The sequence below is a fragment of the Eubalaena glacialis genome, chromosome 11 (genome assembly GCF_028564815.1).
Source record: "Eubalaena glacialis isolate mEubGla1 chromosome 11, mEubGla1.1.hap2.+ XY, whole genome shotgun sequence".
Taxonomy (NCBI): Eukaryota; Metazoa; Chordata; class Mammalia; order Artiodactyla; family Balaenidae; genus Eubalaena; species Eubalaena glacialis.
The window spans coordinates 67,478,415-67,506,362 of NC_083726.1; the positions used below are offsets into that span (position 1 = coordinate 67,478,415).

General features: G+C 42.4%; 1 protein-coding gene across 7 annotated transcripts in view; it reads right to left on the reverse strand.

Moving 5' to 3' along the window:
• Positions 1–9,906: 9,906 nt before the first annotated feature.
• PCED1B (PC-esterase domain containing 1B) overlaps positions 9,907–27,948 on the reverse strand; it is a 422,128-nt gene continuing 404,086 nt past the window's right edge. For 4 of the 7 annotated variants that reach the window (XM_061205161.1, XM_061205159.1, XM_061205156.1 and 1 more), the window contains 2 exons: positions 22,530–22,731; positions 9,907–11,375 (listed from right to left, as the gene is read on the reverse strand). In XM_061205161.1, the coding sequence (XP_061061144.1) occupies positions 10,000–11,319 (1,320 nt within the window). In that variant the 5' untranslated portion in view covers positions 11,320–11,375; positions 22,530–22,731 and the 3' untranslated portion in view covers positions 9,907–9,999. Of the gene's footprint in view, positions 11,376–15,207; positions 15,244–18,081; positions 18,375–22,529; positions 22,732–27,948 lie in introns of those variants that run through there. The other 3 variants (XM_061205158.1, XM_061205162.1, XR_009702522.1) reach the window with 3 other exon arrangements.

Consider the following 27,948-nt stretch of genomic DNA (forward strand, 5'->3'; position numbering starts at 1 on the left):
ACTTCCCTGTGGGCTACTTATCAGGCAGAAGAAGGAGCTACAGCCCTCCTGTACACAGATGTCAGCTTCTAACCTTAGATATTAGAATTTAAAGAAACTCCAGGGCAGGACTTTCCAACTTTTTTGACAACAACCCATAATAAGAATCACATTTAACATCTAATCACAGAACACACACACACACACACACATACACACACCCATAATATCATTTCTACTCTATGTGTGCTCTGATATATTTTATTCTACTCTATTTCATTTTTTAAAATTCTGGTCAGGAACCACTAGATTGTTATCACAATTCACTAATAGGTTATTATCTTTATTTTGAAAATCATGACACTAGTACATAGCTAGTCTATCTTACACAATTACTTTTGGAAGAGAGGTCTACCACCTTAAGCAAGTTATTTCTGAGTCTCCAGTTTCCTCATCTGCAAAATGAGGAGGCTGGACCAGATTTGTGATTCTTAATCTTGGCTGCAAAATAGAAATATTTAAGAGCTTTTAAATACACTTTTGTCCATGTTTTTGCCCCAGAATCTCTGATTTAATTGTCTTGGGGTAGGGCCTGTGCCCTGGCTTTTGTTGTTGTCTTATTTTTTTGTTTGTTTTTGTTTTTTCACTCCCCAGATTACACTAACAAGCCACCAGGGATAGGAATTACTGGATTAAATGATTGCTAAATTTTCTTCCAGCGAAAAATCCTAGCCTATTTTGACTGGTGAGTGGGTTGTATTTTTAAAAATTATTTTAAAATTTTATTTTTGTAAGAAGAAAAGGTCATTAACCCCGAGCAATATCCCTTACAAGAGTGCTTTTCACATTCTCGTTACAGAGGGATTGGGTTTGTTTAAAATCCTGATCCCTGGGCCCAGCCCCAGCAGTTCTGACCACGTACATCAGGGTGGCGCCACAAACATTGTGCATTTTTCACAAGCACCTTAGTGATTCTGATGGAAGCGATCTCAAAAACACTGCTCCGCATCATTGTCTCACCAACTGCTTAGAGCTTCCTCAGTCCAGTACTTAGCACCGGGCCTGTGGCTAGTGCTCTGAAATGTTTGCTAAGTGGCTGCCCCACTAACCTGCCTGGCCACGCCACTGCCCTCCACCAGCTGCATGGCTCCACGCCCATTTTCCTCTGTTCTTTGATCCCTTTTCTATCTTAGCCCAAATAAATAATCACATTCTCCTATTTATCTTACTCCAACCATACTTATGTCTTTCAATATTAAAAGCACACTCGGGAACTATACTCAATATTTTGTAATAACCTATTAGGGAAAAGAAACTGAAAAAAAGTATATATATATATATATGTAACTGAATCACTTTGCTGAAACTAACTAACCAGAAACTAACACAACATTGTAAATCAACTATACGTCAGTTAAAAATAAATAACTAAATAAATAAAAAGAAAAATACACCAAACTAGGTTACTCATACCCTGAAGGTGATTATACAGTGGTAGCTAGAACAGTAGGATGAACTTGGAACAAATCTTTAATTTGATCTAACAAATATTTTCATAGTGCTAAGTATGTGCCAATCACAGCTGTAAGGCTTTATAAACATTAACTTGGTTGATGTCCATCCATAATCATCCTATGAGGTAGGTGCTACCATCCTAATTTTACAAATTAGGACCCTAAATTCCACTGTATTTTTGTAGCACTGATACTACTCAGTTTTGAAGAGCATTATTTTTTAAATTAAACTGTACAGAGTTGAACATAGAATTTCAATTAATATTTTATTTTTTAATTTTTATTGAAGTATAGTTGATTTACAATGTTGTGTTAGTTTCAGGTGTACAGCAAAGTGATTCAGTTATATATATATATTGATATTAACCCTGAGAATATATATATGTGTGTGTGTGTGTATACATATATATATATTTTTTAATTTTCATACAAGGGTAACTTTATTAAAGCAGAGAACTGAACATAATTTTTTTTTTTTTTAATAAATTTATTTATTTATTTATTTATTTTTGGCTGTGTTGGGTCTTCGTTTCTGTGCGAGGGCTTTCTCTAGTTGCGGCGAGCGGGGGCCACTCTTCATCGCGGTGCGCGGGCCTCTCACTATCGCGGCCTCTCTTGTTGCGGAGCATAGGCTCCAGATGCGCAGGCTCAGTAGTTGTGGCTCACGGGCCTAGTTGCTCCGCGGCATGTGGGATCCTCCCAGACCAGGGCTCGAACCCATGTCCCCTGCGTTGGCAGGCAGGTTCTCAACCACTGCGCCACCAGGGAAGCCCCTGAACATAATTTTAATGGACATTTTTCAAAGGACTCCACCTCCATCATATCTTCTCCTAACTTCTATCTTCACTGAGAAATTGTGCAAGGTTAAGTTTACTTTTTTCTAGTGCTGCTGTTTTGGCTTACCTTGGTAATCTCATCTTCATTTCTGGTCTGGCTCTGGAACTTCACGATAACTTTCAGAGTCAACTTAGGCCTCAATGCTCTGACATCTCCTGTTCGTTCTAACTGATATATATATATTTCTTCAGATTCTTTTCCATGATAGGTTATTACAAGATACTGAATATAGTTCCCTGTGCTATACAGTATGTCCTTGTTGTTTTTTTCTATTTTATGTATAGTAGTGTGAATCTGTTAATCCCAAACTCCTAATTTATCTACCCACCCTCTTTCCCCTTTGGTAACCATAAGTTTGTTTTCTATGTCTGTGAGTCTATTTCTGTTTTGTAAATAAGTTCATTTGTATCATTTTTTTAAGATTCCATCCATTAATATTTTAATATGAGGCATGAAATAAATTTAATTTGGGGGGTAGGCTGCTGCAGGGAGACCTCCTGTAGGTAAAGGTTCAGCGTCCTCCACCATTAGAGGTATTCCAATGGAAAAGTGAGAACATGGTATTAAGGAATTACTTAGTAAAGCATTCTTAAGTTAATTCACCCAGTAGTAGTTTCCTTGAATAACCTTATATAATACGATTTCTTATCTAAATTTTATCTCTAGCCATGAAAATTTAATGTATTGCCTAATAAATATTTTTATTGAGTTAACAAATATGTATTTGTCAATAAACTAATTAGAGACTAGTATATCATTTGCAAATTGACATAGACACATAAATACCCTCACTCTGATATGTAATCATTTATTTATTGGTCAATTAAGGAAGATATAATACCAAAACGAAGATCACTTGACATGCAAAGGAGTTTTTCCACTTCACTGGCCATTTATTAACTAATCCATTGGGTAGATTTTATAGAGTCTAAGCTAATCCCCAGACTTTGCTTCCTTCCCATCTGCAAAATCAGGACAATTTGTCCACTGTTTGCAGGTTCATCTCCATCTGGTTTATATCTTTGGTGTTGTTCTATCTCTGAGCTTATTTCCCAGTGTTAATATTGGGGCTCTTTATGCTCTTTATGGGGTTGTTTCAAATACCTGGCTTCTGTCTAGAATCACATTTCAGATGATCAGTGTTATACCCTTCTCCCTGTGCCTGGGTCTGTGTCAGTAGAGCCCTAGATGATTGATGGGGGGCGGAGTGGAGGAGGGGGTCTGAGAATGGAGCCCACCTGTATCCATTACCATATCTCATGGTGACCAGGCTTTTCTGTAGGAAGTGTATCTCAGAGTAAGCAAACAACTCCCATAGATGAAGAAAATCTCTTCTTTACAAAAGAATGCCAAGCTAAGAAATGTGCAAGCAGTGGTAAAATCAGAAAATCACCATTTTTCCACCCCTAATGAAATCTCTGTTTCAAGCAAGAATCGTCAATGTGTGTTAAAACCATTAAGTGAAAGATTGATGAGGAACGGGAATACTGACTTGGTACCAATGTACCACCCACAAGACACTTGCTGGTTGCAAGTAGGAAAACATAACTTTGAAGTTTAGGAGTTCGACTGTCACCCTTTACTTGGTGATCAATCTCAGCATAGAATACTGGGAGCCAGCTTATGTGCCCTCTCCTGTGGTACAGTTGAAGCTCACTGCCTGGTCCGTGACGTGTTCTACCAAAAACATTTAACTTGCCTCTAAACCAAACCTTTGGATCTATCATTCACTTTATAGGAAACACAGGGGATAAAGTAAAGGTTAAATGACATTATGAAGAAATCATTAGACAAGCTCAGAAAGTGGAACATTCTGCAGGACAAATGTTTTCAATGAGTCAATGCCATGAAAAAAAGAAGGGAGTGTTTTGGGTTCTCTTCTAGATTAAAAGAAATCCAGAGACATAATAATCAATGCAATGTGTGATTCTTTAGTGGATCCCAATCTGAATAGCGGTCAAAAACATTTTGGGGACTGAATATCTGTCTTATTTCGGCTGCTGTATCAAGTCCAGTAGTTCGCCCCTGTCTGCAGGTCATGTGTTCCAAGACCCCCAGTGGATACCCAAAACTTTGGATATTACTGAACCCTATATATACTATGTTTTTCCCTACACATACGTACCTATGATGGAGTTTAATTTATAAATTAGGCACAGTAAGAGAATATCCAAATTGCCAGCATAGTTACTTTTGTGCTTTGGGTCATTATTAAGTAAAATAAGAGATACTTGAACACAAGCACTGTGACAGAGTGACAGTTGATCTGATAATCCAGACCTCTACTAAGTGACCAATGGGTGGGATCCACTGGACAAATGGACGATTCACATCCTGGGTCGGATGGAGTGGGGGTAGGTGGGTGAGAGACTTCATTACATTACTCAGAGTGGTGCACAATTTAAAATGTATGACTTGTTTATTTCTGGAATTTTCCATTTAATATTTTTGGACCACAATTGACCACAGGTAACTGAACCCATGGAAAGTGAAACTGTGGATAAGGGAGTCTACTGTACCGTAGACTGAGTGGCTTCTAAACAATAGAAATTTATTTCTCACAGTGCTGGATCCTGGATGTCTGAGATCAGGGTGTCAGCATGGCTGGATTCTGGCGAGGTCCCTCTTTTTCCAACTTCTTGTTGTGTCCTCACACGGCGAGGAGCAGAGAGAGGAAGCAAGCTCTCTTGTGAACCTTACAAGTGTACTAATCCCACTCATGAGGGCTCCATCCTCATGCCCTCATCAAATCCTAATTATCTCCCCAAAGCCTCACCTCCTAATACCATCATATGGTGGGATAGGGTTTCAACATATGATTTGGGGTGGGGGGGGGACACAAACATTCAGTCCATAACAGAATCAGATGATTTCAACAAGCTGTCAGAGCAGCTTCTGCTGGTGCTCTTGTTCTTCAAAGACAGACCTTTTCCTAGAGATTTAGTCCTGCTCTTAACCACGGTGTCGGCAGAGGGTGCTGTGTTGAATGACTATCTCTGCTCAGTTTCAGAATATTGTTTATTCTCCACTTCCCATTACCATGCTCCACTGGGATGTGTCTTAGGATGTTCCGTGACCCTGTGCTGGGCATCAAGTACCTGGGGTGGGATACCGCCACTCCATGCCATATTCTGCAGGCTGGAGTAGACCTGCCCCAATGCTTGTTATCAAGGAAGGCTGTCCTGATGCCTCCCCCATCTTGGGGGAGGAAGAGGGAAACCATTGCTTGTACATTTCATCCCACTTTGATTAACTAGCTAATCTCGGACTTGTCCCAGGTTTATCTAATAAATTTTAGCTCATATTTGGGCACAGATTATTATAATGCTCCATTAAAAAAGGGCTTCATATATAAAGTGTCACCAACAAACCTTTTCCCTTCACTTAGCCCAACTATTTTATCTGGCCTTCTCTAGAATAATATTTCCCCAAACATGCTTTTAAAAGATGCTACATATGAAAGTGGTCTGTGGTTAAATAAATCTTGGAAATACTAGGTTAAATACATTTAATTGTTTATTTCATACAGAACTTCTCAGAGCCTCTAATCCGTTAAAAGCCATTGTGAATTTCCACATGGGGTGACTGTAGAGTGAATCCTTTTGTAAGCATCCTGGCCCACAGAATGCATGAGGAGTAAAGATCATGGCTCAAAGGGACATGTTTTAGAACATTTTTCTTTAAAGATTAATGGTAAAGTCTCATGAAAAATTATATCTATAAATTAAGCATGCAGTGATAAAGGCTTTTCTTAAAGTTGTGACAATGAGAATACTGTTTCTAGTTTATAGCAACAAACATACAGTAGCTGAAAACAATGGTGAGTCCTTTCTCTGACATGATCTAAGTTTTCAAAACAACTTACCTTTGCGGAATTCGTGAACTGAAAGCTCCAGAGATGGAGCTGCTGCTACATACAACTCCAGAATTTAAAATGAAAATTGCCCCTGGCTGTTATGCAATGCAGATGCGAGGGAGGGGTTGGGAGTGGGAAGTTGGAGGGGGGCGCATGCAAACAAACAAGAGCTCTGTGGCTGACCAGGGATGGGGCTGATCCTGATCCTGTGGGAGGATGTAAGTTTCCATTTGTTTTCAAATGTTGGGCCTTGCTTTGCTTGTACTAACAGAAAAAAAAAAAGTTAACAGCTTTAAAGTTTTGGCTTTTGGTATAACATAGTATACCTTATTATAGAATCTTGTGGGAAATATGCTGCACGGATGTTAATTTAATCATTAATTTTCCTCTTTTTTTTTTTTTCCCCAGAAAACTGCAGACAAGAGTCAAATATAAAAAAGCTGTCATTTCTTGAGGCTGGAGGATAGGCCAAATGAACCCTGAATTCTAAGTCTTAACAATAGAGCAATAATTTCTCTCATAAAGGTTGAACAATTTTGGCTCTTTTTACCAGACAATAGCTTGATTGCATTGCTAGGTTTCTTGACTTAAGGAGCGAGAAGATAATAGCAAAAAAAAAAAATGGGCACAGAAGAAAGCTCTAGGCTGGAAGATAAGGCCAGGATATGTAGGATATTAACAGGAAGGTCACTGAAGGTGCCCTCAGGCTCTAACTCCCGTGGGAGTGGGGAGGTCCCGGGGGTGTTAGCCTCCCAGAATGACTGAGGTAAAGTTATAGGAGAGTTCTGTAGACAGTTTTGAATGAAAAGTAAACAAATACAGCTCAATTCTGATATGAATTGCATTCTTACTTAAGGATAGAATGTGAAGTAATTGTATTCTTGAACATTTAACTAAAGTAAACATGCTTGAACACCTTCTTTGCCAGGCACCATGCCAGTAGGCATTGGGAATTCAACAGCCAGCAAGACTCCTGGAGAAACTAACAAACAAGCAGCCATTGACGCCCCTGAGTGGGGAGCAACACAAAGGAAATAAAGAGTGTGTTATGATGATCCTAACAGCACTCTTAGATGGTCATGGAAGGCCATTTAGGAGATGACTTGGAAGGTGTGGGGGGAAGGATGAAGAGTTAGATATCCAAAGAACTAGGGAGTAGAGGATGTAGAACATTCCAGGCAAAGGGAATAGCAAGTGCATAGACCCAAGTTATACAGGAGTTTGACATCTTGTAAAAATAGAAAGAAGTCCTGTGGGGTTGAAACAACGAAGAGAGTTCCAAAAGATAACACTGCAGGGACAAGCAGAAATCTAATCCTGTAGGACAGCATAAGACATAGTAAGGATTTTACTCTGGGCTAATGGATTTGGACTTTTGAGCTCCAGAACTGTAAGGGAATAAATATGTGTTGTTTTAAGCCACCATGTTTGTAGTATTTGTTACAGCAGCCATAGGAAATTAATACACGTGGGAAGAAGATTATCTGAGTTTACCCATACTCCTAAACCACCAAGAGAAACAGGACTGTTAAGTGATCGGTGCCACTTAATCCATAACATAGCGGATTCATCATCGAGTCAGTGTCTGGTGCTCAGCACTGTATGTCTGAGAACTCATTCTCCTTGGTTCATCAGGCATGATCAGATTAAGGAGGATGAATACATACTAACTTAATTCACAAGAGAGAGACATAAACCACAGCACAACAATTCATTGGCTTATTCATGGAAGTAGAAACACTAAATGGGTCCACTTACTCAGATACCAGCAGCTAAATGTTGCTTGATCTTGCTTGGGAATTGTAAAGCCAGAATGATGGCAATGGGCTCATCTTGATGCCTAATGTTACCAAATCTCATAGCCTGCTGCACTCATCTCCATGGGATGAGAACATTTACACTGGTCAGACGGGTCCCTTCCCTCCTGATTATGTTGGGACGTTCTGGCAAATTTTGACTTGTAGGCACTACCTTTCTAGAGTCCTCAAAGATCATCATGACCCTATTTTGGCAAGATTCCCTCCAATGTACCACAAAGATTCAATGTCAGTTTACCTCATCTTATGTAGTCTCACCAGGAACACATACTCCACCTCATCATTCACTCACTGATTCATTCAAGAAATATTATTCAGTACTTGCTAAGTTCCAGACATTGTGCTAGGGTTTCAGACACAAAGATAAGTAAGATAAAGGCCTTATTTTCTTACGGTGTTTTAGTGGATTAAAAGTTTCCACGTATTTCTTCTGTAAATAGCTGATCTCATCCATGTCTTGTGATTTCATGGACTCCATTTTTGCAGAATAACATTTCCTTACCCTCATTGCCAAATTTAGGGATGGTCCCATTGAGGACCTGTAAAACAGTCAAATCAATTCAATGAAAAATCCTGTTAGGGCTTCCCTGGTGGCACAGTGGTTGAGAATCTGCCTGCTAATGCAGGGGACACGGGTTCGAGTCCTGGTCTGGGAAGATCCCACATGCCGCGGAGCAACTAGGCCCGTGAGCCACAACTACTGAGCCTGCGCGTCTGGAGCCTGTGCTCCGCAACAAGAGAGGCCGTGACGGTGAAAGGCCCACGCATCGCAATGAAGAGTGGCCCCCGCTTGCCGCAACTAGAGAAAGCCCTCGCACAGAAACGAAGACCCAACATAGCAATCAATCAATCAATCAATAAATCTTTAAAAAAAAAAAATCCTGTTATCTGGACAATTTTAGTCATGTCCTATTTTGACTGTTTTATCTAGGCATTAACATTTCACTAGTCTAGTGTGACAAAGGGCCTAACATTTAAACAATCTCAATGATGTTAACATTCCTACGAAACAGAGAAGAGATGGTGGTGTCCACCTGTCCAGTTTGCAAGGAAGGGATTTGTGTACTGGGTGGTCCCTTCCAACTCCTAGTTTTACTCTATGATGATTCATATTGTCATTGAGTGCAACTTAATTTTCTCAAGCCCCAAACTCAAGACTATTAAAGAAATCATAAAGTCATAAGCATGCCATTCACTCTAGTTTACATACATAATTAATTGCACATCTAACCAATAAACCTCTGGTTATGGAGCTATAAGGGTTTTTCATCATCATTTCCATAGAAAGACCATGTTTGGTAAACTTCCCTTCTTGGTTTGTTGCAGTATAAATCAAGTTTGAAAGTTAATATAAACTGGATACTAGTACAAACTATGAAAGACTAGTGGAGGAGTGATTTTTCTGTGTGACCTAGAACAAGTCACTCACCTCTTGACCTCAGATTCCCTGTTTGTAAATGTTAGTTAAATTTTATGTTTTTAGTTTTCTCAGTTCTAAAATTCCATGATTCTTCGAGAATCTCTGGAAAATATCACCACAAAAAGTTAAAGTTCTTTTATTTGTAAGGAATCAGATCCATTTTATGGAAACCCTTTAGAGAAATTCCATTTTGAGTAGTTTATCAAGAGGCCCTAACTCTACAGCAGATACTGTCCCTGCTCTTATGAAGCTAACTGTTCAATGGAAGGGAGAGGCACCATTAAATACAGACTCACAAAACCCACCACGACTTTTATGAAACAACTTGTTAATTTCAATTTTATATTTACAAAAAGACAAAGAGAATAGGGAGTGGGGAGGCAGGAATGATGCCTGGTCCCCCCTCGCAGAGTGCAGTAAGAGGCCACAGCCAGCAAGAATAGGTCAGATTGCTTTTCCCTGCCATTATTGATAATAGCAATGGACCAAAGGCTTCAGTTAACAAGGTCAGTCTGTTTGGGGAGAGTCAGACGATCTGTCCAGGCCATGTGCGTGAGGAGGAAGGCCCAAGTCAGTCTATTGAGGCCTTGGCTCTCTATAGGCTGGGGCCCTTCTCGTGGAAGTTCTGGGCCGCCCTCTCCAGGGCATGTAGGGGCCACGGGGACAATACCGGGGAAAACCCCTATGGACCACAGGGGCCCGCTGCTGATAACAGGGTTGGGGGAAGGGGGGCCTAGGCGGCTGGGGACTAAACATAAAGTCACCATCGAAGGCAAATTCTGTCTGGGTAGATGGGGGAATATCTGAATGGAAATGGTTCAAGGAGAACTGATCCGATTGGAAAGGACGGTCTGAAGGAAAATGGGCATCTTGGGGACAGACTAGGAACGGGGGTGTCACCTGGTGAAGGGGGATGGGAGGGGGTTTGGGGGGCAGGAGTGGGAACTGGGGTGGGCGGGGAGATGGCGTGGGGGGCAAGGGGCAGCACCCAGGCAGAGGCAGGGGTCGGGGCGGAGGAAGGAAGGCCGGTTGATCTCTGCAGGCCGGGAGCTGCCTCTCAAGTCTCCTGCCAGGTCCTCCCCTCGCGGGGCCATCCTTGATGCACTTGCCCACGGGGTCGCGCTGGGGCAGCTCCACCCCCCAGGCGTCGGCCACGTGGGCCAGCAGAAGCTGGGAGAGATGCCGGTGCGCGCGCTCGTTCCAGTGCACTCCGTCGGGCTGCAGGTACTTCCCTGTGTGGCGGCGGAAGTGGAAGTGCAAGTCCAGCACATCGAAGCCGTGCTTTTGGGCCTCGGCAGAGCTGTAGAAGTTGGCCTCAACCACGTTGGTTTTCAGGCTGGAGGCCGCGGGTCGGAGCTCGGGCGGGAGGAAGCCGCTATTGATGTTGTTGCCCACGGGCATGGCCGTGTTCCAAACCAGGAGGCACGACTCGGGCAGCACCTGGCGCAGGCGCCCAAACAGGCTCTCCAGGTTCTGCAGGTAGTTCGGCCAGGAGTCCTCCCCGTACCTGGTGAGGTCCCAGAGGCAGGAGTTCATGATGACCAGGTCCGGGTCGTGCTCGCCCGAATGCAGCTCCTCCAGGATGGCTTCGAGGTAGTCGGAGTACACGCGCGTCAGGAAGTAGAAGCGCACCAGGTGGTGGCCGGAGCAGAACTGGCGCACCTCGCGGTAGTGGGTGCCGTTATGCATGCGGCCCTGCTTGCCCCCGTGCACCAGCTTGTCCTGCTCGAAGCTGTACTCTCCCTTGGCCTTGAGCTGGCTGAGTGTGAGCAGGCAGTCCTTCTGCAGCAGGAGCACCAGGTCCTTGTACACGGCCCTCTGGACCGAGTCCCCCAGGATGACCACGAACTTGTTGTGGAGCAGCTGCCGTACTTCGTTGGCAAGCAGGTGGACCATGACGCCCGGGACGTGCCGCCCAGCTCCTTCCTTTCACTCGGTGGGTCTGCGGATGGCTAGGACAGAAGGAGAGAGCGTATGGGAAGGACCCACCTCGGGCAGGACGGTTGGGGAGGGCCCGGGGACTGCGATGGAACTTTAGCCTGGGGCACCTGCAGGGCGGGGCTCCACTACCTTCAGCCCGGAAAGAAGGGAGCCTGGAGCCAGAAGCCCTGGTTGGCCTGGACGCTGTTTCTGCCTGAGACATAACTCTGAACGCTCAGGAAACCCAGGTTCTACCTGGCCAGGAGGGGCCCTGCCCCCCCGGGCTGGAGGTACAACCACCACAAGATACCCCACCACCCACCTGGAGGCAGCCCAGAAGTCTGACAACTGGAGAATGGTTAGGCAAATTTTGCAGCTGTCAAATACTGAGGATTATGATCAAGCAGAAACATGGAGAGTGTGATATATACTGTTAAGTTGAGGAAGTTACCATATGTGTGCCCCATTTCCCTGAAATGGTATAAAATAGATATGCATAGCTCACACTGAAATAGGCAAAAACCAGTTTTTAATAGGACAGTAGGATTATGGGTGACTTGCCTCCCCCCTCCCCCTTTTGTAAATATACTTTATATAGTCTTAAATCAATTTTAATAACTTAAAAGGAATTTAATGAAATGCAACAGGCTGCAGAAAGGAAGAGCACATATGCCAGGTCAGAAAACATTATAAAAACAGATTTCTTTCACAAGCGAGCAACTGTTTCTTATTAATGGGACTTGTAAGAAATAAATAAAATTGGAAATAATTCACATGTGTTTCAGCTATAATATTCTTTGTGTTTCATTTGAAGGAGATCAGAATATGCCACCCCCAGATATGCTTTGGCATAAGAAATATTTTAGCTAAAGGCCACTGAGAATCAATAGATACAGGAAGAGTTCTCTGCCCTCCCACTATGAACCTAAAAGCAGGGCATAAATTTCCTTTGGAGGAAGGTGCCCCTTCCCCCAGCAAGGAGAGAAGAGGCAAGGAAGAAGACAGCGAATTGTCAACCCCGAGATGAGTCTGCATAAACAAACCTCACTAAAAGAGCCCTTATTTTCCAATAGTACCCCCATAAATCCCTTCCCCACAATTTATCATCCCTTGAAACTCATACCCTTTGTTCTTTGTTAAAATGGTATATAAGCCCAAGTCTGACTGCTTCTTTGAGTTTCATTCCTTTTCTGTGAACTTTTGTGCACATAAATATTAACAAAAATTGTGTGCTTTTTCTCCTGTTAATCTATCTTTTGTTAGTTTTATTCACAGGGCCCCAGACACTGAACCTAAAAGTGTAGAGGAAAAGTTTTTTCTTCCCCAGTAGACTGAATAAAACGTCAAAAGTTGTGAAACTTGTCTTCAGAACTTCAGATGAGTTTATTTCAAGCTTCCATTTACAGCCATATCCACTAATGAACAAAAGGTGGAAACACACTAAAATACTACTGGCAAATCTCACGTGGGGAGGAACATGGCATCCACTTCACACACTTAACACAGAAGCTGTTAAAATCTGCTGTGGCTTGATATTCGTAGGCTTTCATGCATTAGTAAACATTTTAATAGGTGTGGCGGATAGCTATTATTAAATTACACATCTGGTTTTTAAAAGCTATACTATTTGTGGTTTTAAATGGGTATGAGTACAAAAATAAAAACATGAAGATGGATAGAGTACAAAAGTGCTCCACTAAGAGAACAGTTTAAAATATTGGCTTATATGAATCTTCACTTAAATGCTTTTGCTATCAGATAAAAAGCTTAAAACTAGGATTTTGCTCATTGTGGTACAACAAAATAGAACATAATTAAGCAAACTCCAGATCCCCTTGGGGCTCAGGCATGTTCACTTGTTTATATTCATTTATTCATCCAACTCACACTTAACTAAGCACTGACTAAATGCTCCACATGGAGCGTATAAAAATGAGTAAAACCTGGTCTTGCCCTTCAGGAGCAGATCAGATATATTCATTGATAACTGTAATAAAAAGTTGAGAGTGCTAAGTGCCATGAAAATAGAATGAGCAGGTGCGGTAGACTTTCAGGGGTCTTTGCGAACAGGATTACTCTACCCCAGACCCAAGTCTCCAAAGTGCAAAGTGAAGGGGAAAACCTTTCCCAGTGTTTTCAGGGCTCCCGTGCCACCCCAGCTATAGGTACTCTCTCTGGGCTGGATTCTTGTCATATTCTGTTCTAGTCCCCTAGAGCAGCGGTCCCCAACCTTTTTTGGCACCAGGGACCGGTTTCATGGAAGACAAGTTTTCCATGGACGGGGCGGGGGTGGGGAGATGGCTCAGGCGGTAATGCGAGCGATGGGAAGCGACAGGGAGCGGCAGGTGAAGCTTGGCTCACTGGCCCGTCACTCACCTCCTGCTGTGTGGTCCGGTTCCTAACAGGCCTCGGACCTGTACCAGTCCACAGCCTGGGGGTTGGGGACCCCTGCCCTAGAGTAGAGGACATCATCCCCTTCCACTGGAGTTCCCTCCCCTAGGCTGGCAGATGTGATAACCCAGCGCTCCCTCCTTCAGTGGTACTGTGTTTACACGGCCCAATGCATTCCTTCTCTGAGTATGAAGTGCCCTAGATCTGAACTCACAATGTGAGTCAAATCCGCTACTTAAAAGCTGTGGAAAACGGAGGCTCTTAAATATACTGGTGAAGAGCATTGCTTTTAGAGCCACACTATCTGGGTTTGAATCTCAGCTCTTCTATTTGCTAGCTCTTTATCCCTGGGCAACTTATTTAGCCTTTCTCTGCCTTAATTTTCCTCATCTGTAAAATGGGACTTTTAGCACCCACTTCAGAGATTTGATCTGAAGATTAAATATAAAGTGGTTAGAACAATGCCCTGACAAATAGTCAGCATGAATGAGTTATTATTCATTGAGCGAGTTTCAGAACACCCGGTTAATCATCTGTAAAAGGGGGGTTACAATATTTGTGCCGTTTGTCTAGCAGGGTTCTGTGAAGATAAAATGAGAAGAAGCAAGTGAAAGATTTTGAATAAAGCAAAATTAACGTTTATTGAACAGCTACCAGATGCCAAGTGCTTTGTAAATGTTATCCGATTTGTGAGAAGGTTCTTATTCTTTCCATGTTATAGGGAAGGATCTTGAGGTGATGGAGCTAAGATTTAAAACTACTGATGGCAAAGCCTGTCCCCGTAGGAGACATCCCTTAGAGCAGAACCCCTGCAGGTCAGTCTGAATCCAAAAGCTTGGCTCATGTCAGGGAAATATTTGGGGGCAAGATGGGAGAAGAGTGTTTCAGTATGCCTTTAAGCACAGGCAGGTAATCCTTTACTCTGCCTGCTTGGGAGAGGGGTCCATGTGTACTTAGGGGGTTGGGGGTCAAGTGAGGATATAGATATATCTCATCCCATACCTTGATCTCAAGCAAGAGACATGCAAAACTTAAAAGACCTGGATTTTAGAATAACCAAAACAAACTTCTACAGATTTCAGAGTCTCACAGTGTTTGAGAAATTCTGGCTGCCCTATATCCTGACCAGTGAACCCAATCCACCCAGATGCTGTTCCAAGGGCTTGGAGCCAAAACCAGGCAAAAATGTCCGCCTAAGAATTTCTTATTGTTCTTCTGCAATGGAACACGCAGACTGGACTGTAGGAAAGAAGGGAGGGGGAAATGACTGGAAAGAAGCATTCCAGTTAGAAGCTGAAACTGAAAGGAAATTCATGAAATTCTTGATAAACTTCCTGTCACAACAGAATTAACAAATCAGACATCCTCAGGACTATCACTGCGGGGGGGAAAAAAAAATCATTTAAAGACTAAGATGCCAAGCATTAAAAACAAAACCTAACAAAAACAAAGTGATTTTTTTCAGAGGTGTGAGTGAAGAATAATTTGGAGAGCTCAATCTTCTCTGGTCTGGGAAAAAAAAAAAAAAAAAGGTTGGTAAGTTCCATTTTCAAAGCTTTTATTTATAAAAATGAAACAAAAAAAAGGGATTTGAAAACAGTCAGATCAGTGATCTTTTTGGCTTAAGAGTTTTTCTTTGCTTCAAATTTGCAAAACTTATTAGTTTTGGTAGCTGTTTTATAGATCAGTTGACACATTCATTCATTCATTAAGGAATTCATTGAGAACTAGATATTGTGCTAGGTGCAAGGAGTAGGTATTAAAAGGCAGTCTCTTCTCTCAAGAGGAGGGGTAAGAAAATGGACACATACAAATGTCAAAGGAGCTAACAGCTAGAACTGATGTATGTAAATGAAATATCAAAGCCAGTAGGAAGAGTCAAAGGGGAGGGAGGAGATAGACGGATGATCCAATGCAATCTGTGATTCCAGCCTCAAATTAAGATCGATTTTTAAAAGAGTTTTATGATGATTCCTTAAATCATAATTATAAGTAGTTCCATGTTTTTCTGTTTTCAAAGTAAAATTTGGGCTTTGGCTAAAGCTCTGACAGAAATATACATTAATAATGGCTACTACTATAATAAATTACTTTTAGCCATCTTGCTTAGATTTCCATTTGGGGATAATTGCTTTTTTAATAGCTTCATAAACCGTCACTTGTAAATCACTGACTATTGCTTTATAACTATCACAAACCAAACACATAGCATTGTTTTTTATTAATCAATGTGTTGTAGAAATTAGTTTAGTTTTTTTCTTTTCCTATTGATCTTTAGTTAAAGGAACAGTGGCAAAGATATAGAGGCCAGTTACTGCGGAGACCCTGCAAAGAAGTCTTAAATCACAGAGGTAATCACTAACAATTAGGACGTTGTTTTGATTAGTTGTAGGAAGTACTTCTAACTAGTTTAGAAGTTTCTTGCATATGACTAACCGTCTTAATGCAACACTGTACTAGGAATATAAATAGTTCATTTCCTTCTAACTGCATTTTTGGTGATCAGATCTATGTTTGAACTATCCAAGATCACCTTAAACGTTAATGGAATAGATGGTACAAATAAGAAAATGATTTTTCGTGAACTCACCTATACAGCTTATCAGTTCTCGGTATTTGTTTAGTTTTCTATGTGGAATTTAAAATGGTCAAAAATTAAATTGCGTATCATGTAACATTTCCAAAGAAAAGAGAAAAGCAAAAGATTCAAACTTCTCTTTGGGAAAGCAAACTTCTCTTTTCTGCAGATGGGGATTCTCAAGAAATTGATCTTTTGATTTGGGGCAAGTCAGTTAACATTCTACTCCTCTGTAAACACAAAAATGGGAAAATAATGCAGACCTATTATTTTAAAAAGTGGTTTTAGGAGAAATTTTTAAAGATACATGAAAGTACTGTGAGATACCGTGATAAATAAAGCAATAGAAAGATGATTTCCAAATATTAGCCATTGGAAAGACCGATTTTAATCCCACACCCCTTACCTCTAATACAGGCCTCAGCTCTGCAGCCCATTAATTAATTCAGTAAAAATTTAGAAAACACCCGTGTATACCTGGGGCTGTGACAGGTGTCATTCTGCAAGTTTGGCTCACATCCCCCAACAACTCTCATGGTTTCTGTACCCCATCCCAACACATATGTCATATGGCCTGTATTTCTCACTTGGCTTTTCAGTTAGTTCTTATACACCACAGCTAAAATCTCAGAAACGTGTGGCATAAATGGAAAATTGAATTTAGATTAATGATCTTCGAATGTTTAGATTAATGTAACCACAAGTTTTCCATGTGGAGGCAGGAATCACCATGAACATATTCCGTTTGTATCCATACCATCCTCACCAGGCCACAATCTTAATTTGTGATTCTTTTGTAATAAAGTGTCAACAGAAGAATTTCACACATTTGAAGAATTTGAAAATTACCAAGTTTAAAAATCCTTAAGGCAGCATATTTTTCCAATAATATGTAATAGTCCAATATAAAAATTTCTTATGGATTATACAAAGAAACGCAGGGGACATCCTTTATGAATGAAGTGCGGGTTCATAATACCTGATATGCAGGTAACTTCTAAAAAAACAAAGATAAACTATGGAGCCTTTATCCAAAGAGCCCCATTAAAAAAAACCCAACCAAACAAACAAGCAAACAAAAACCTTGTGTTTTACAAAAGGACCTCCTAAAGTAAAAAATCAAAGCAATTCATATAAACAAAATATGATTTCAATCATGTACAGCCTATGACGAACTTCCACATTCTGTTCTCGAACCATTATTTAAACTACACTTGTGGGAATTCCCTGGCGGTCCAGTGGTTAGGACTCCAAGCTCTCACTGCCAAGGGCAGGGTACGGTCCCTGCTCGGGGAACTATAAAATCCCACAAGCCACGTGGTGAGGCCAAACAAAACAAAACAAAAACTACATTTGCTAACTCCCTACCTGTTACTCCTCTAACAGGAATGAAAGATACTGGCAGGCAGTGACCTGGCTTTCACTGCCAGGAGACGACATAGTCAGATGTGGACTCTGGCCTTGAACAGCTGTGTGCTCTTGGGCTGGCTGCCCACTGCCCTGAGCCACGGTTTTTTTCTGGTGTCAAACAGGGGTAATATCTGCCATTTCACTCAATAATAGTGAAGATGAAAAGAGATCAAGGTCAGCGTCCATCAGAGGCCTAGGCCAGTGCCTACATGCATTAGGCACCTTTAAACCCCCGGCACAGCAACCCCTCCCTGTGGGGAAGATGCTGAGCCTGGAGACGGCAGCTCGCTCTGGTTCCCTCCCTCACACTTCAAACCCACAGCTCCCCGTTCCTCCCTCCCAAAGGGGCAGAGCTGTACCTCCTCAGGTGGAAAGGTGATCCCTCAGCTCAGGTGGCTGGTCCTCCTACATCCTCAGGCACTTTGCTCCAGGAGGTTCCCCCGGAGAGGGGAGAATTATGCTTTCTACGTTTCCTTCAATCTCCTGGGGCTGGCTCCTTTCTTTAAACCTTAAACACATTCTAGTTTCTTGCTTTAAAAAAGAAAGGAAACGTCTTTGACTCCACCTCCAGGACAGTCCTATCTTTTGCTTCCCCTTCAAGGCCACTTTTTGCAAAGTTGTTTGAACTGGCTGTGTCTGGGTCCTCACCTCCCACTCACTCCTCCTTTTACTTGATTTTGGCTTCCAACTCCACCAAAGCGAAGAAACGTTTGTCAGTAAGTCCCCAGCGATTTCCTTGTTGCTCCTTTCAGCGACTACTTCTCAGGTCGTTATCACATCTGTAGCATTCCTAGCTCCTTGGGGCTGGGGCACCGATGGTGATTCCCTTCCACGACTCTGCCGGAGTCTGACACCCTGGTCTCCTGTCTCACCTCCCCCGGTATCCTGTGTGAGTTTCTCTTTCTCTGGCCATCCCCAAACATCGGTCTTTCTCAAGGCCCACTCATTGGCTCCTTCCTTCTTTTCTTCAGCGTTCTTTCCTTTGGTGAATTCATCCACGCTCTTGGTGTCCATCCGTAAGGTGAACATACACTCCTATTTGCCCCAACTTTTCTGGTTTACCTCTGCTTTCCCAGCATAATCGTTAATAGCGACCCTCCCCCTAAATGTCCCATTTGGGAAGGAAACAAATGATACAGTCCCCATATCAATTACTATTTGTATGCAGATGACTCCGAATTGAGGCTATAAAGCACAGAGGCTGGGGGTGGGGCCCTCGAGTCAGCCCCCTGGGTTTATATCCTGCTCCATCACTTACTAGCCTCTGAGACCCTGGGTAGAGTAACACTTCAGAATTTTTACCTATAAAACAGGAATACTACTATAGATTTCTTAAGAAGTGAGGGTTAAATGAACACATGTAAAGTCCTTAACATGAGGTCTACCATATTTTTACGGGCTCAGTAAATTTAGCTAGCCCAAACTTGTCTCCTGAGTGCCTGACATATTCTGGTGAGTAGAATAAGGTGAGTTCAGGTGAGTTCCAAGCGGGGATGGGGGTGGGGGTGGGGGTGGGGTGGGGCAAGGAGTGACTTAGTCTGCGTGGGCCTCTTATCACTTCTAAATTCTCTAGATGCCATTATCCTCCCATCAAACTGTGGCTGAATTCCTAACATAATTCTCTTGTGACCTTTGAACCATCTTCCTAAAGGTAAATATCGATCATCCGTGGGAATGATGGCATATTTTGCTGTGCATTTTCAGAGAACTGCTATGTAATTTATGCTTGCAACACCGGCCGGGGATAACTAGGTGGAAACAAACTCTGCTTCTAAAACGCTTGGGTCAAGTCATTTTTATTTTTCATGACTGTGGCCATTTCCACTGTTCGTAAAACATCAAAATCCTTCAGTGACAGCCTGGATATAGATCAGTTCAACTATTTCTTGACAATAAAAAAATAAGATGTAATTTTTGAAAATACACTTTAGGAAGGAGAATGTTGCAATATATTTTAGGAGGCTGAGCGCAGTAATCAATTTCACCTCTGTTTTAGATTTTATGGTTAAATTTTCTACTTCCCATACATCTCTCTTAATCCTTAAGGAAGTGTGTCTTATTTTGATGGAAATACTTTCTAAAATGGGAGAGTTTTTATTTTATACGTGTTTTCTCATATTTCTCAATTTCATATCTTCACTTTCATCTGATACGCTAGCATAACTACAACATTTTGCATTTATAAACTTTGGTTTTTAACCTGGGGTATGATCATTCCTTCCGTGCATCTCTCCAAAGCCTGTGGATGAATTATAGAGCTTGTGTATACCCAGAGGGCTTTTTCTTATCTCTTCATGTCTACTCCGTGACTCAGCATTGAGCGTTCCCTAACCCCTTCTCCTACTGAAATTCTGTTCCTTCTTTAAGACCCAGTTTAGAAGACAATTCTGTCTGAGAGCCTTTCCTAGTTTCCCAGACAGAAAAATCTCCCCTTCCTCTGACAGATGCCTCTATTTAGCACTTGGTTCTGTTTTATTCTATAATTAACTGTCCATGTGTATTTCTACCCCAGTACATCCCAGTTCTGGGTGGCAGAAGTGGGTCTCACCCATCCTTGTACCCCTCATGGACCAATGGTTATCATCCATTGAGCATTTACCCTGTGCAAGGCCTATTCTATTCTCATGACCTAGTGAAGTAGAAACTATAATTATCTCCATTTTATGGGTGAGTAAAGTGAGGCTTGGAGAAGTTATGTCAATCATCCAAGGTTGTACAGCTAGTAAGAAGAGGCAGCACTGGTCCCTTATGAACAGTGAATCTACTGATTGATTAAGCTTAAGATTTTGTTTTGCTTCTTTAGGGAGGACATATGGCTCCACAGCCCAGGCTTTTAACCTCAGCTATACAGATTTATTGAAATCAAGAGGAAATAATAATCTTACCTAGGAAAAAACTTTGCATGTAGTTTTCCTTTTTATTCTCTGTCGAAAAACAAAACAAAACAAAGCAATGCTGTGTGCACAGCTTTGAATTTTTCCATGTGAAAACAAGGCAGTTATGAAATCAACCTAGTTGTTTCCATCACTGATAGTTAGCTCTTCTTCTGAGTGGGTCAGTGGGAAAGTCAGTGCTGCACTAAAGCTACATTAATGTTTCAAATTTTTCTATTCTTACATTGCCTACTCTAGATTCTAACTACTCTAGGTTCAATGGCTGAGTAAAAAGTTTCCATGACTGAAAAGAGTGTGGGTGGTGGTGCTAATAATGACCAAACTGCTTTCAACTGATTAACAGGTTGGATCCTGAAAATTCTGTCTTCAGGGATGGCCACAAAAGCCCATTTAACCAGCGATGCGAACCCTAGGCTGAGTCAGCAGGCTGAGGGTTTCTGCCACTGCCAGGGCTCACTTCATCTCTGTGTGTTCACCCTTGAAATGGAAGAAATGGCCCCTATGTTTCTCTAGGGAGATTGCCCAGAAGAGCTTTTAAAATGAATATTATTTTATTATTGCTGTGGGTATTATTAATAACAATATTACATAGTATTGAGATACTAGGTGCAATAGTGTTTCAATGGGGAACAAAGCTCTTGAATGGAAAAATAGGATTCTCAGAGCCAGTCTCTGTCTGCCCTGCTGCCTACCACCTCTCTTTGGTAGAGGGATCTGGAAGCCCTGGGTTCTCACTGCTTTCCGTGTAGATTTCCCCAGTTTCTTTTTTTTTTTTTTTTTATGTTTTTCTGGGTCATGAAAAGGTTTTGTTCTTACTTTCAGAAAGCATTTTTTTAAATTTTGTTTTTTATTGGGGTATAGTTGTTTTACAATGTTGTGTTAGTTTCTACTGTATAGCGAAGTGGAGTTCCCTGTGCTACACAGCAGGTTCTTATCAGTTATCTATTTTATATGTATTAGTGTATATATGTCAAAGATTTCCCCAGTTTCAAGCCCAAGGCTGGGAACAGGAGAAGGGTTGAGGTGCAGGAGGGGAGGGGGCTGAGGAAATGAGAATCTAGGCTGGAGAACTGAAGGCACCTTCTCACTTCTGACACCAGGCCTTTCCCAAGTCGTGTTTTCCTCCCTTGAGACCTGAGTTGGGACCGAAGAGTTTCTTCCTGCCACATGCTCAGGACAGCTCTCAGCTTCTCCCTTATCCCTCAGTAACAAAACTAAGCCAACAGCACTGCCTACCTCAGGGTTAATTGTGGAAATGAAAGGAAATGCTCTGTAAACTCCACGATGTTAATCGTTGTTATTCTGAGTCAGCTCAGCATATTTGGGGGATGGGATTTAGCAGTTAAGGGAGCTTTCCAATGAAATCTAGTCTTTACCTTATTATTTACTAAGTTAACTTGCTATTTAGTCACGTTATTTAGTACCCACTCCGACAGCATGGTCAGTATGTATTCCTCTTAAGACCCGTATGAAATTGGTACTTTATTCTCTCCATTTTACACATCCGAAAGTTAAAAGATTGAGTCATCTGCCCAAGGTCATCCATTTTGTAAAAGGTGGAGATGGGAGTCATAACTCATGCCAAGCCGTTGTGCTCGACCACAACATACAAGATGACACAGACAACAGACGTGTCACCTCCTTTCTCCAGTTCACAGCTGGCTGTTTCCTCGCACCGTACGCTTTTAGAGATTTAGTAGCTTATCAGTCACGAATCCTTGTTACAAAATAATATTACAATAATAATCGTTGTCTCTTTAGGGCTCTTCAGTTAAGTGGGGGTAGGGTGGAGTGGGCTAGGATGGTGATTTCTTCCTATACAAAGTGCCCAAGAAACGAGGATCCCGAGAAAGGCTGGTCAGAAATGCGAAAGTAATGCTTAAAATAAAATGGAAAAACTGGAAAGTACTTACTCATTAAAGTAACTGGTGATTAAAACATGTGCCTCTCGGTTGATTCTAGTTCTTTTCCTAGACAGACTCCTTTCTCAGCTGGAGGTTGACGTGTCAGGTTGGAGAGCCCAGAGCCTGGGCTGCAAGGCAGATAAGTTCACCTCTGGGGGCCGCTCCGTTTGTGAGCCAGCGTCTGGGGAGAAGAGGTCATTTCTGGTGGCACCTGGGGCAAATGACACGAGTCAGCATTTACTTTCTTGCATTACAAAGTGGAAGACTAATGAGTGAAGCTTTAAGAACTGGGCAAATACACGAAAACACAAAGTGGTAAGTAAATCAAAATACAGCATCTTCCTGGAATTTGGCTCTGAGCTAGTTTTCGTTTCACATTTCTCAGTAATTTGGGTGTAATGTATATTGACTCTTGCCTGGTTTCGTTCTAACAATTCAGACCCTGGGCTCTTATTACCCTTACTTGTGTGGTTTGTTCGCAGCTGCGAAAGCTATTAGGGGGGGAAGGAAGGAAAGACAGCGAGGGGACAGGAGGCAGAAGTGAAGAGAGAGACACAGGAAATGATGAGAGGAAGATTGCTCCCTTTTCTAAGTAATTTTTTAAAGTCATAATCTTGCACTTATGTCTGGGGCATTACAGTTTACAAACCACTTTCAAATCACGTCCCTTCCTCCTCCCACCCACTGTGGATGGAAGAATAGACCATTCCACGGCTGCAGAAAGCAAGGGGCCTCAGCCACAGGCCTCAGGTAAACACAGAAAGTGGCAGAGCCAGGACGCCTTCTCTCCTGCTCCATTTGAAACCAGCAGGTGACGGAGGGGGAAAAGGCAAGTGGTCCTCTGATTGATTAGATAAGCTCAGAGCTTTGTTTTGTTTTAGAAGGACCTGATTTGGAAGAGGAGGAAAATCATATCACATCCCCTACAGATACCAAGACAAAAGAAAAGGAGGAAATAAATCATAAAAAAAGAGAAAATGAAGTTTTAAAAGTTCTCCCCAAATGGCGAACCCTCTAGAGATGTGTCAAACACTTTAGGATAGAGTGTGTCTCCACTACATTAAATGGTATAAAATACCTAATGAACAAGAGTAACAGATTCCAAAATGGTCCTGAAGTACATGCCCTTCATGCCTACATTGTTTTTCTTTTTAATGCTATGTTTTAGGTAAACTGGCCGATAAAGCAACGCAGTTGTCTTTTCTTGAAAAATACCACTTTACTTCACTGACTGCTCAATGTATGGCTTAAAAATTAATCCTACACATTACCCATTGTTTTTGTCCTCTTATCTATAGCCACAAATCAAATTATTTCACAGTTTTTCCATGAGTTTTAATACAATCATTATTGTGTCTCAAGGCAGGGCTGCATCTAGAACCCAACTGATAACTTTAGTATTTTGAAATTCAGAGTAGTCTGTGACATCACTTTGAAAATGTGCCATTTATTTGATTCTAGCAATTCTATAAATGAGTTGCAAGTCTAACTTTAGTATTTTAAAATTCAGAGTAATCTATGACATAATTTGAAAACTTGCCATTATTTGATTCCTGCAATTCTATAAATGAGTTGCAGATCTTTCCAGTTTTCTAAATTCCAGCTAGTGTGTACTTTGTGAGAATAAAAGAACAATTTGGAGGATGACTAAAATTCACATAATTATCCTAAGACCAGAGAATAGAGGAGCTGTAATAATGCAAATGATAATCTTGCTTGTACTCTTTAAATTTAAAATGAATTTTTTTGAGACCAAGCAACAGATTTTCCACTGATTTTCTTACTTCCAAGAACTTATTATGATATATGGAGACAGTTATGATTGCTATTCTGGCCCCATTTCATGTTCCGTAGCTCAGTGAGTTGCCTTTCTCATCCACCAAACCTGGCTTTTTCCTGAAAAATAATGAGAACTATGCATGTATAATGTTTTACACTTAGAATGTGCTATCTCACAACAGATCCCAGTACATAAAGGAAGGCAAGCTCTAATTATTATCTTCACTTTGTAGATGGTGAAACTGAGGCCCTGGGAGAGCTTAAATGACTTAAATCCCCTCGGTGGATTAGCACAGGATAGAGTGAATCTGACTGCAGGGGGTCATCGTCACTGCCCTCTGGGGGCCCGGGGAGTTGGGGGGCAGGGAAGGCCAGACAGGGCACACTGCCCTCATTGTGATTCTTACATTTTGCTTATTTCTAGAAGCTATTTAATGCACATGGCACAAAACTTCAGAAGGTACAACTGGTATATGAGTGAGAAGTAAGTCCCCCTCCCTCTCTTGTTCCCTAATCCCTCATTTTTCTTTCTAGAAACAATACTGTCATCAGCTTCTTGTCTATTCTACCAGAAATATTCTATACAGATATTCTATATCTCTCTGAAATATTTTATTCTCTTTCTTCTTTCTGAAAGAGTCAACTTCCCTTTTCATTGAAGGCAGTTGTTTGGAAAGAATATGAACATCACTTAGAACCAATGTCAAACTGCAGAAACTGATCTTTGGTAAACTGATCATCCAGAATGTTCCAAACACTCAGATGTTTTCAAAAAACTCAAGACTCACAACAGCCTGTAAATGGAGGTGGGCCGCTGTCCCTGTGGTGTGGTATCCCATCTGGGGACCACTCAGAAACCCTGATCTTGATTTGTGATTTGGTGACTGCATGTCTGTTGATGGTGAGGATTGGGGCCAGAGCTATAATGCTGTGAAATAAAGTGAACTGTCAGATCACTGGCTTTGGGGCCAAACAGACCTGGGTTTGAAACCTGATTCTGTCACTTGTAGCTGCATGTCTTTGGTAGTCACTTAACTCCTCTGTGACTCTGTGATTTTCTCATCTGCCAAACAGGGATAGAAATAAGCACTACAGAGATGCAAGGATTAAACGAGAGAAACAGACAAGAACCAGGTACACGGTGGTGTATAATAAAATACATCTATATCATTAACCGTGGCTCATTTATTCATTCTCTCTTTTACTCATTCATTCAAAATAATCGTGGTAGGCAGTATTAGAGGTGCTAGGGATATCTCCGTGAATAACACGGAAAAAAAACCCAAACCTTGCCCTTATAGAGTTGACATTTGGGCTGAGGGGAAGCAGACAATTAAAAAGTAAGTAGAGGGCTTCCCTGGTGGTGCAGTGGTTGAGAATCTGCCTGCCAATGCAGGGGACACGGGTTTGAGCCCTGGTCTGAGAAGATCCCACGTGCCGCGGAGCAGCTGGGCCCGTGAGCCACACTTACTGAGCCTGCGCGTCTGGAGCCTGTGCTCCGCAACAAGAGAGGCCGCGGTAGTGAGAGGCCCGCACACCGCGATGAAGAGTGGCCCCCGCTTGCTGCAACTAGAGAAAGCCCTCGCACAGAAACGAAGACCCAACACAGCCATAAATAAATAAATAAATAAATAAAAAGTAAGTAGAATAATATGTTAGATAAAAGAAAAGAGGAACATGATTGCTGCATGGGGAGGACGTAGGGACGGTGGGTTGGAATTTTAAATGGGGTGGCGACAGGGTTCATAACACTGTACCCTAGAATACAGCACCTCGACATGCTAAATATTTTAAGCTGAAAGAATGTGAGAAACAGCAGGTACTGGAAAGACTCTGATGGCCCCTGAAGCAGGTCCTAAGACCCTGTGTGGGAGGGGCCCTCTCTATACTCATAAGAAAGGAGCATCCTTATCTCGGAAGACAAAGGGACTCAGAGGAATTCCAACAAACAGGCCTTGCTAAGTTCCCTCTGTTCACCGCCCTTAGCGCTTACCCTTTGTCCTATCAATCTTCATCAAACCCAGTGTGAAAACACTCAGGCTGAACCTTCCTTTAGGTCTTCATTTCCTTTGGAAGGCTACTTCGTAGCTTTTCTCCTGTTAATCTGTCTTTTGTTACAGAGACCCAGCTGAGAACCAGAAGACAGAAGGGACCAACAGCATCCAGAGGGAGGCCACGGAGCAAACCATGTGGAAATCTGTGGGGAGAAAGCTCCAAGCAGAGAGAACAAGAAGGAGGCCAGCGTGACTAGACTGAGTGAACAAGGGAGGGGGACGCGGGAGACACACTCAGGGAAGAAGGGAGGCAGATCAAGGTCATTGAAAGGACTTGGGCTTTTATTTTGGGAGCCATTGTGCAGGGTTCGAGCAGAAAATCGACACCACTTTAGTCTAGACTGTCTGGGGTAAGAGGGGAAGGAGGGGGACCAATTAGGAGGTTATTGAGTAAGGCAGGAGTTGAGCCTTAAGGCGGAATGACATTAGCCAAGGAATGAGAAAGGGTCAGGTTCTGGATATATTTTGAAAGTAGAGGTGGTAGGATTTGCCTGTGGAGATTAGATGGGGTGTGAGAAAAGGAGGGAAGACAAGGCTAGCTCCATGGCTCTTGGCCTGAGCAACAGGAGGGATGAAGTTACTGGATGAAGTTACTGAGATGGAGAAACTTTGGGAGAAACAGGTTTGGGGGTGGAGGGCTTGTTCTGTTCGAGATTCCCTTTATGCATCCATAGTCATTTGTGGAATGGGGATCTGGAGCTGAGGGGAGAGGACCAGGCTGGAGATAGCAGTTTGTTTTGGGTTTGGATGCTGTTGCCAATGGAGACGGTGAAGCTAGAGAAGAAAAACGGTCTGAGAATTGAGCCGTGGGGCGCTCCATGCCTGGGAGGTCAGGAAGAGGAGAAGGAACCTGGAAAGGGACTGAGAAGGAAGAGTCGGTGAAGCAGGAAGAAGGATGTGTGAGGTCCCAGGAGCCAAGAGAAAAACATGTGTCAAGGGAGGACTCCAAGGAGGGATGGTCTGAGTCAGAGATAGCTGATAAGTCAAGTGGGATGTTTGGCCATTGGCAGGACATTGGGAACCTAGACAGAGTGGTGGGGACAACTGCGGGTTAGAGTGGTTAAGAGAGAATGGGAGGAGAATTGGAGGCAGTGCCCCCCTCTAGGAGTTTTACTCTAAAGGGTAGCCAAGAGAGAGAAGTCAGCTGGAGGGGAAGTGGTGGTAAGAGAGTTTTTGTTTCTTTTAAGATGGGGAACAATGGTAGCGTGTTTGTATGCTTACAGGAATGATTCAGTAAACAGGGAAAAACAGATGCTGCAGGAGAAATGGGGAGAATTCTGGAGCCGTGCCCTTGAGTTGGCGAAAGGGATGGGCTCTAGTGCCCAAGTGGAGGGCTTGGCCTTGGGTAGGAGCGTGGACAGTTCAACCAGAGAAACGCCAGGGAAGACACGTGATGTGGAGGTGACAGCTGGTTGGGGTTTTCCTGATTGCTCTTTTCTCAATGAAATAGGCAGCAAGGTCCAGGTCACCAGTTGAGAGTGAAGCTGGGGGAAGGTGAGATTAGAGGTTTGAGGATGGAGAAGAAGGTATGAAATTGTCATCTGCGGGATAAGGAGGCTGCCATTACTCAACAGCACGGAGGCCCACTTAAAGCT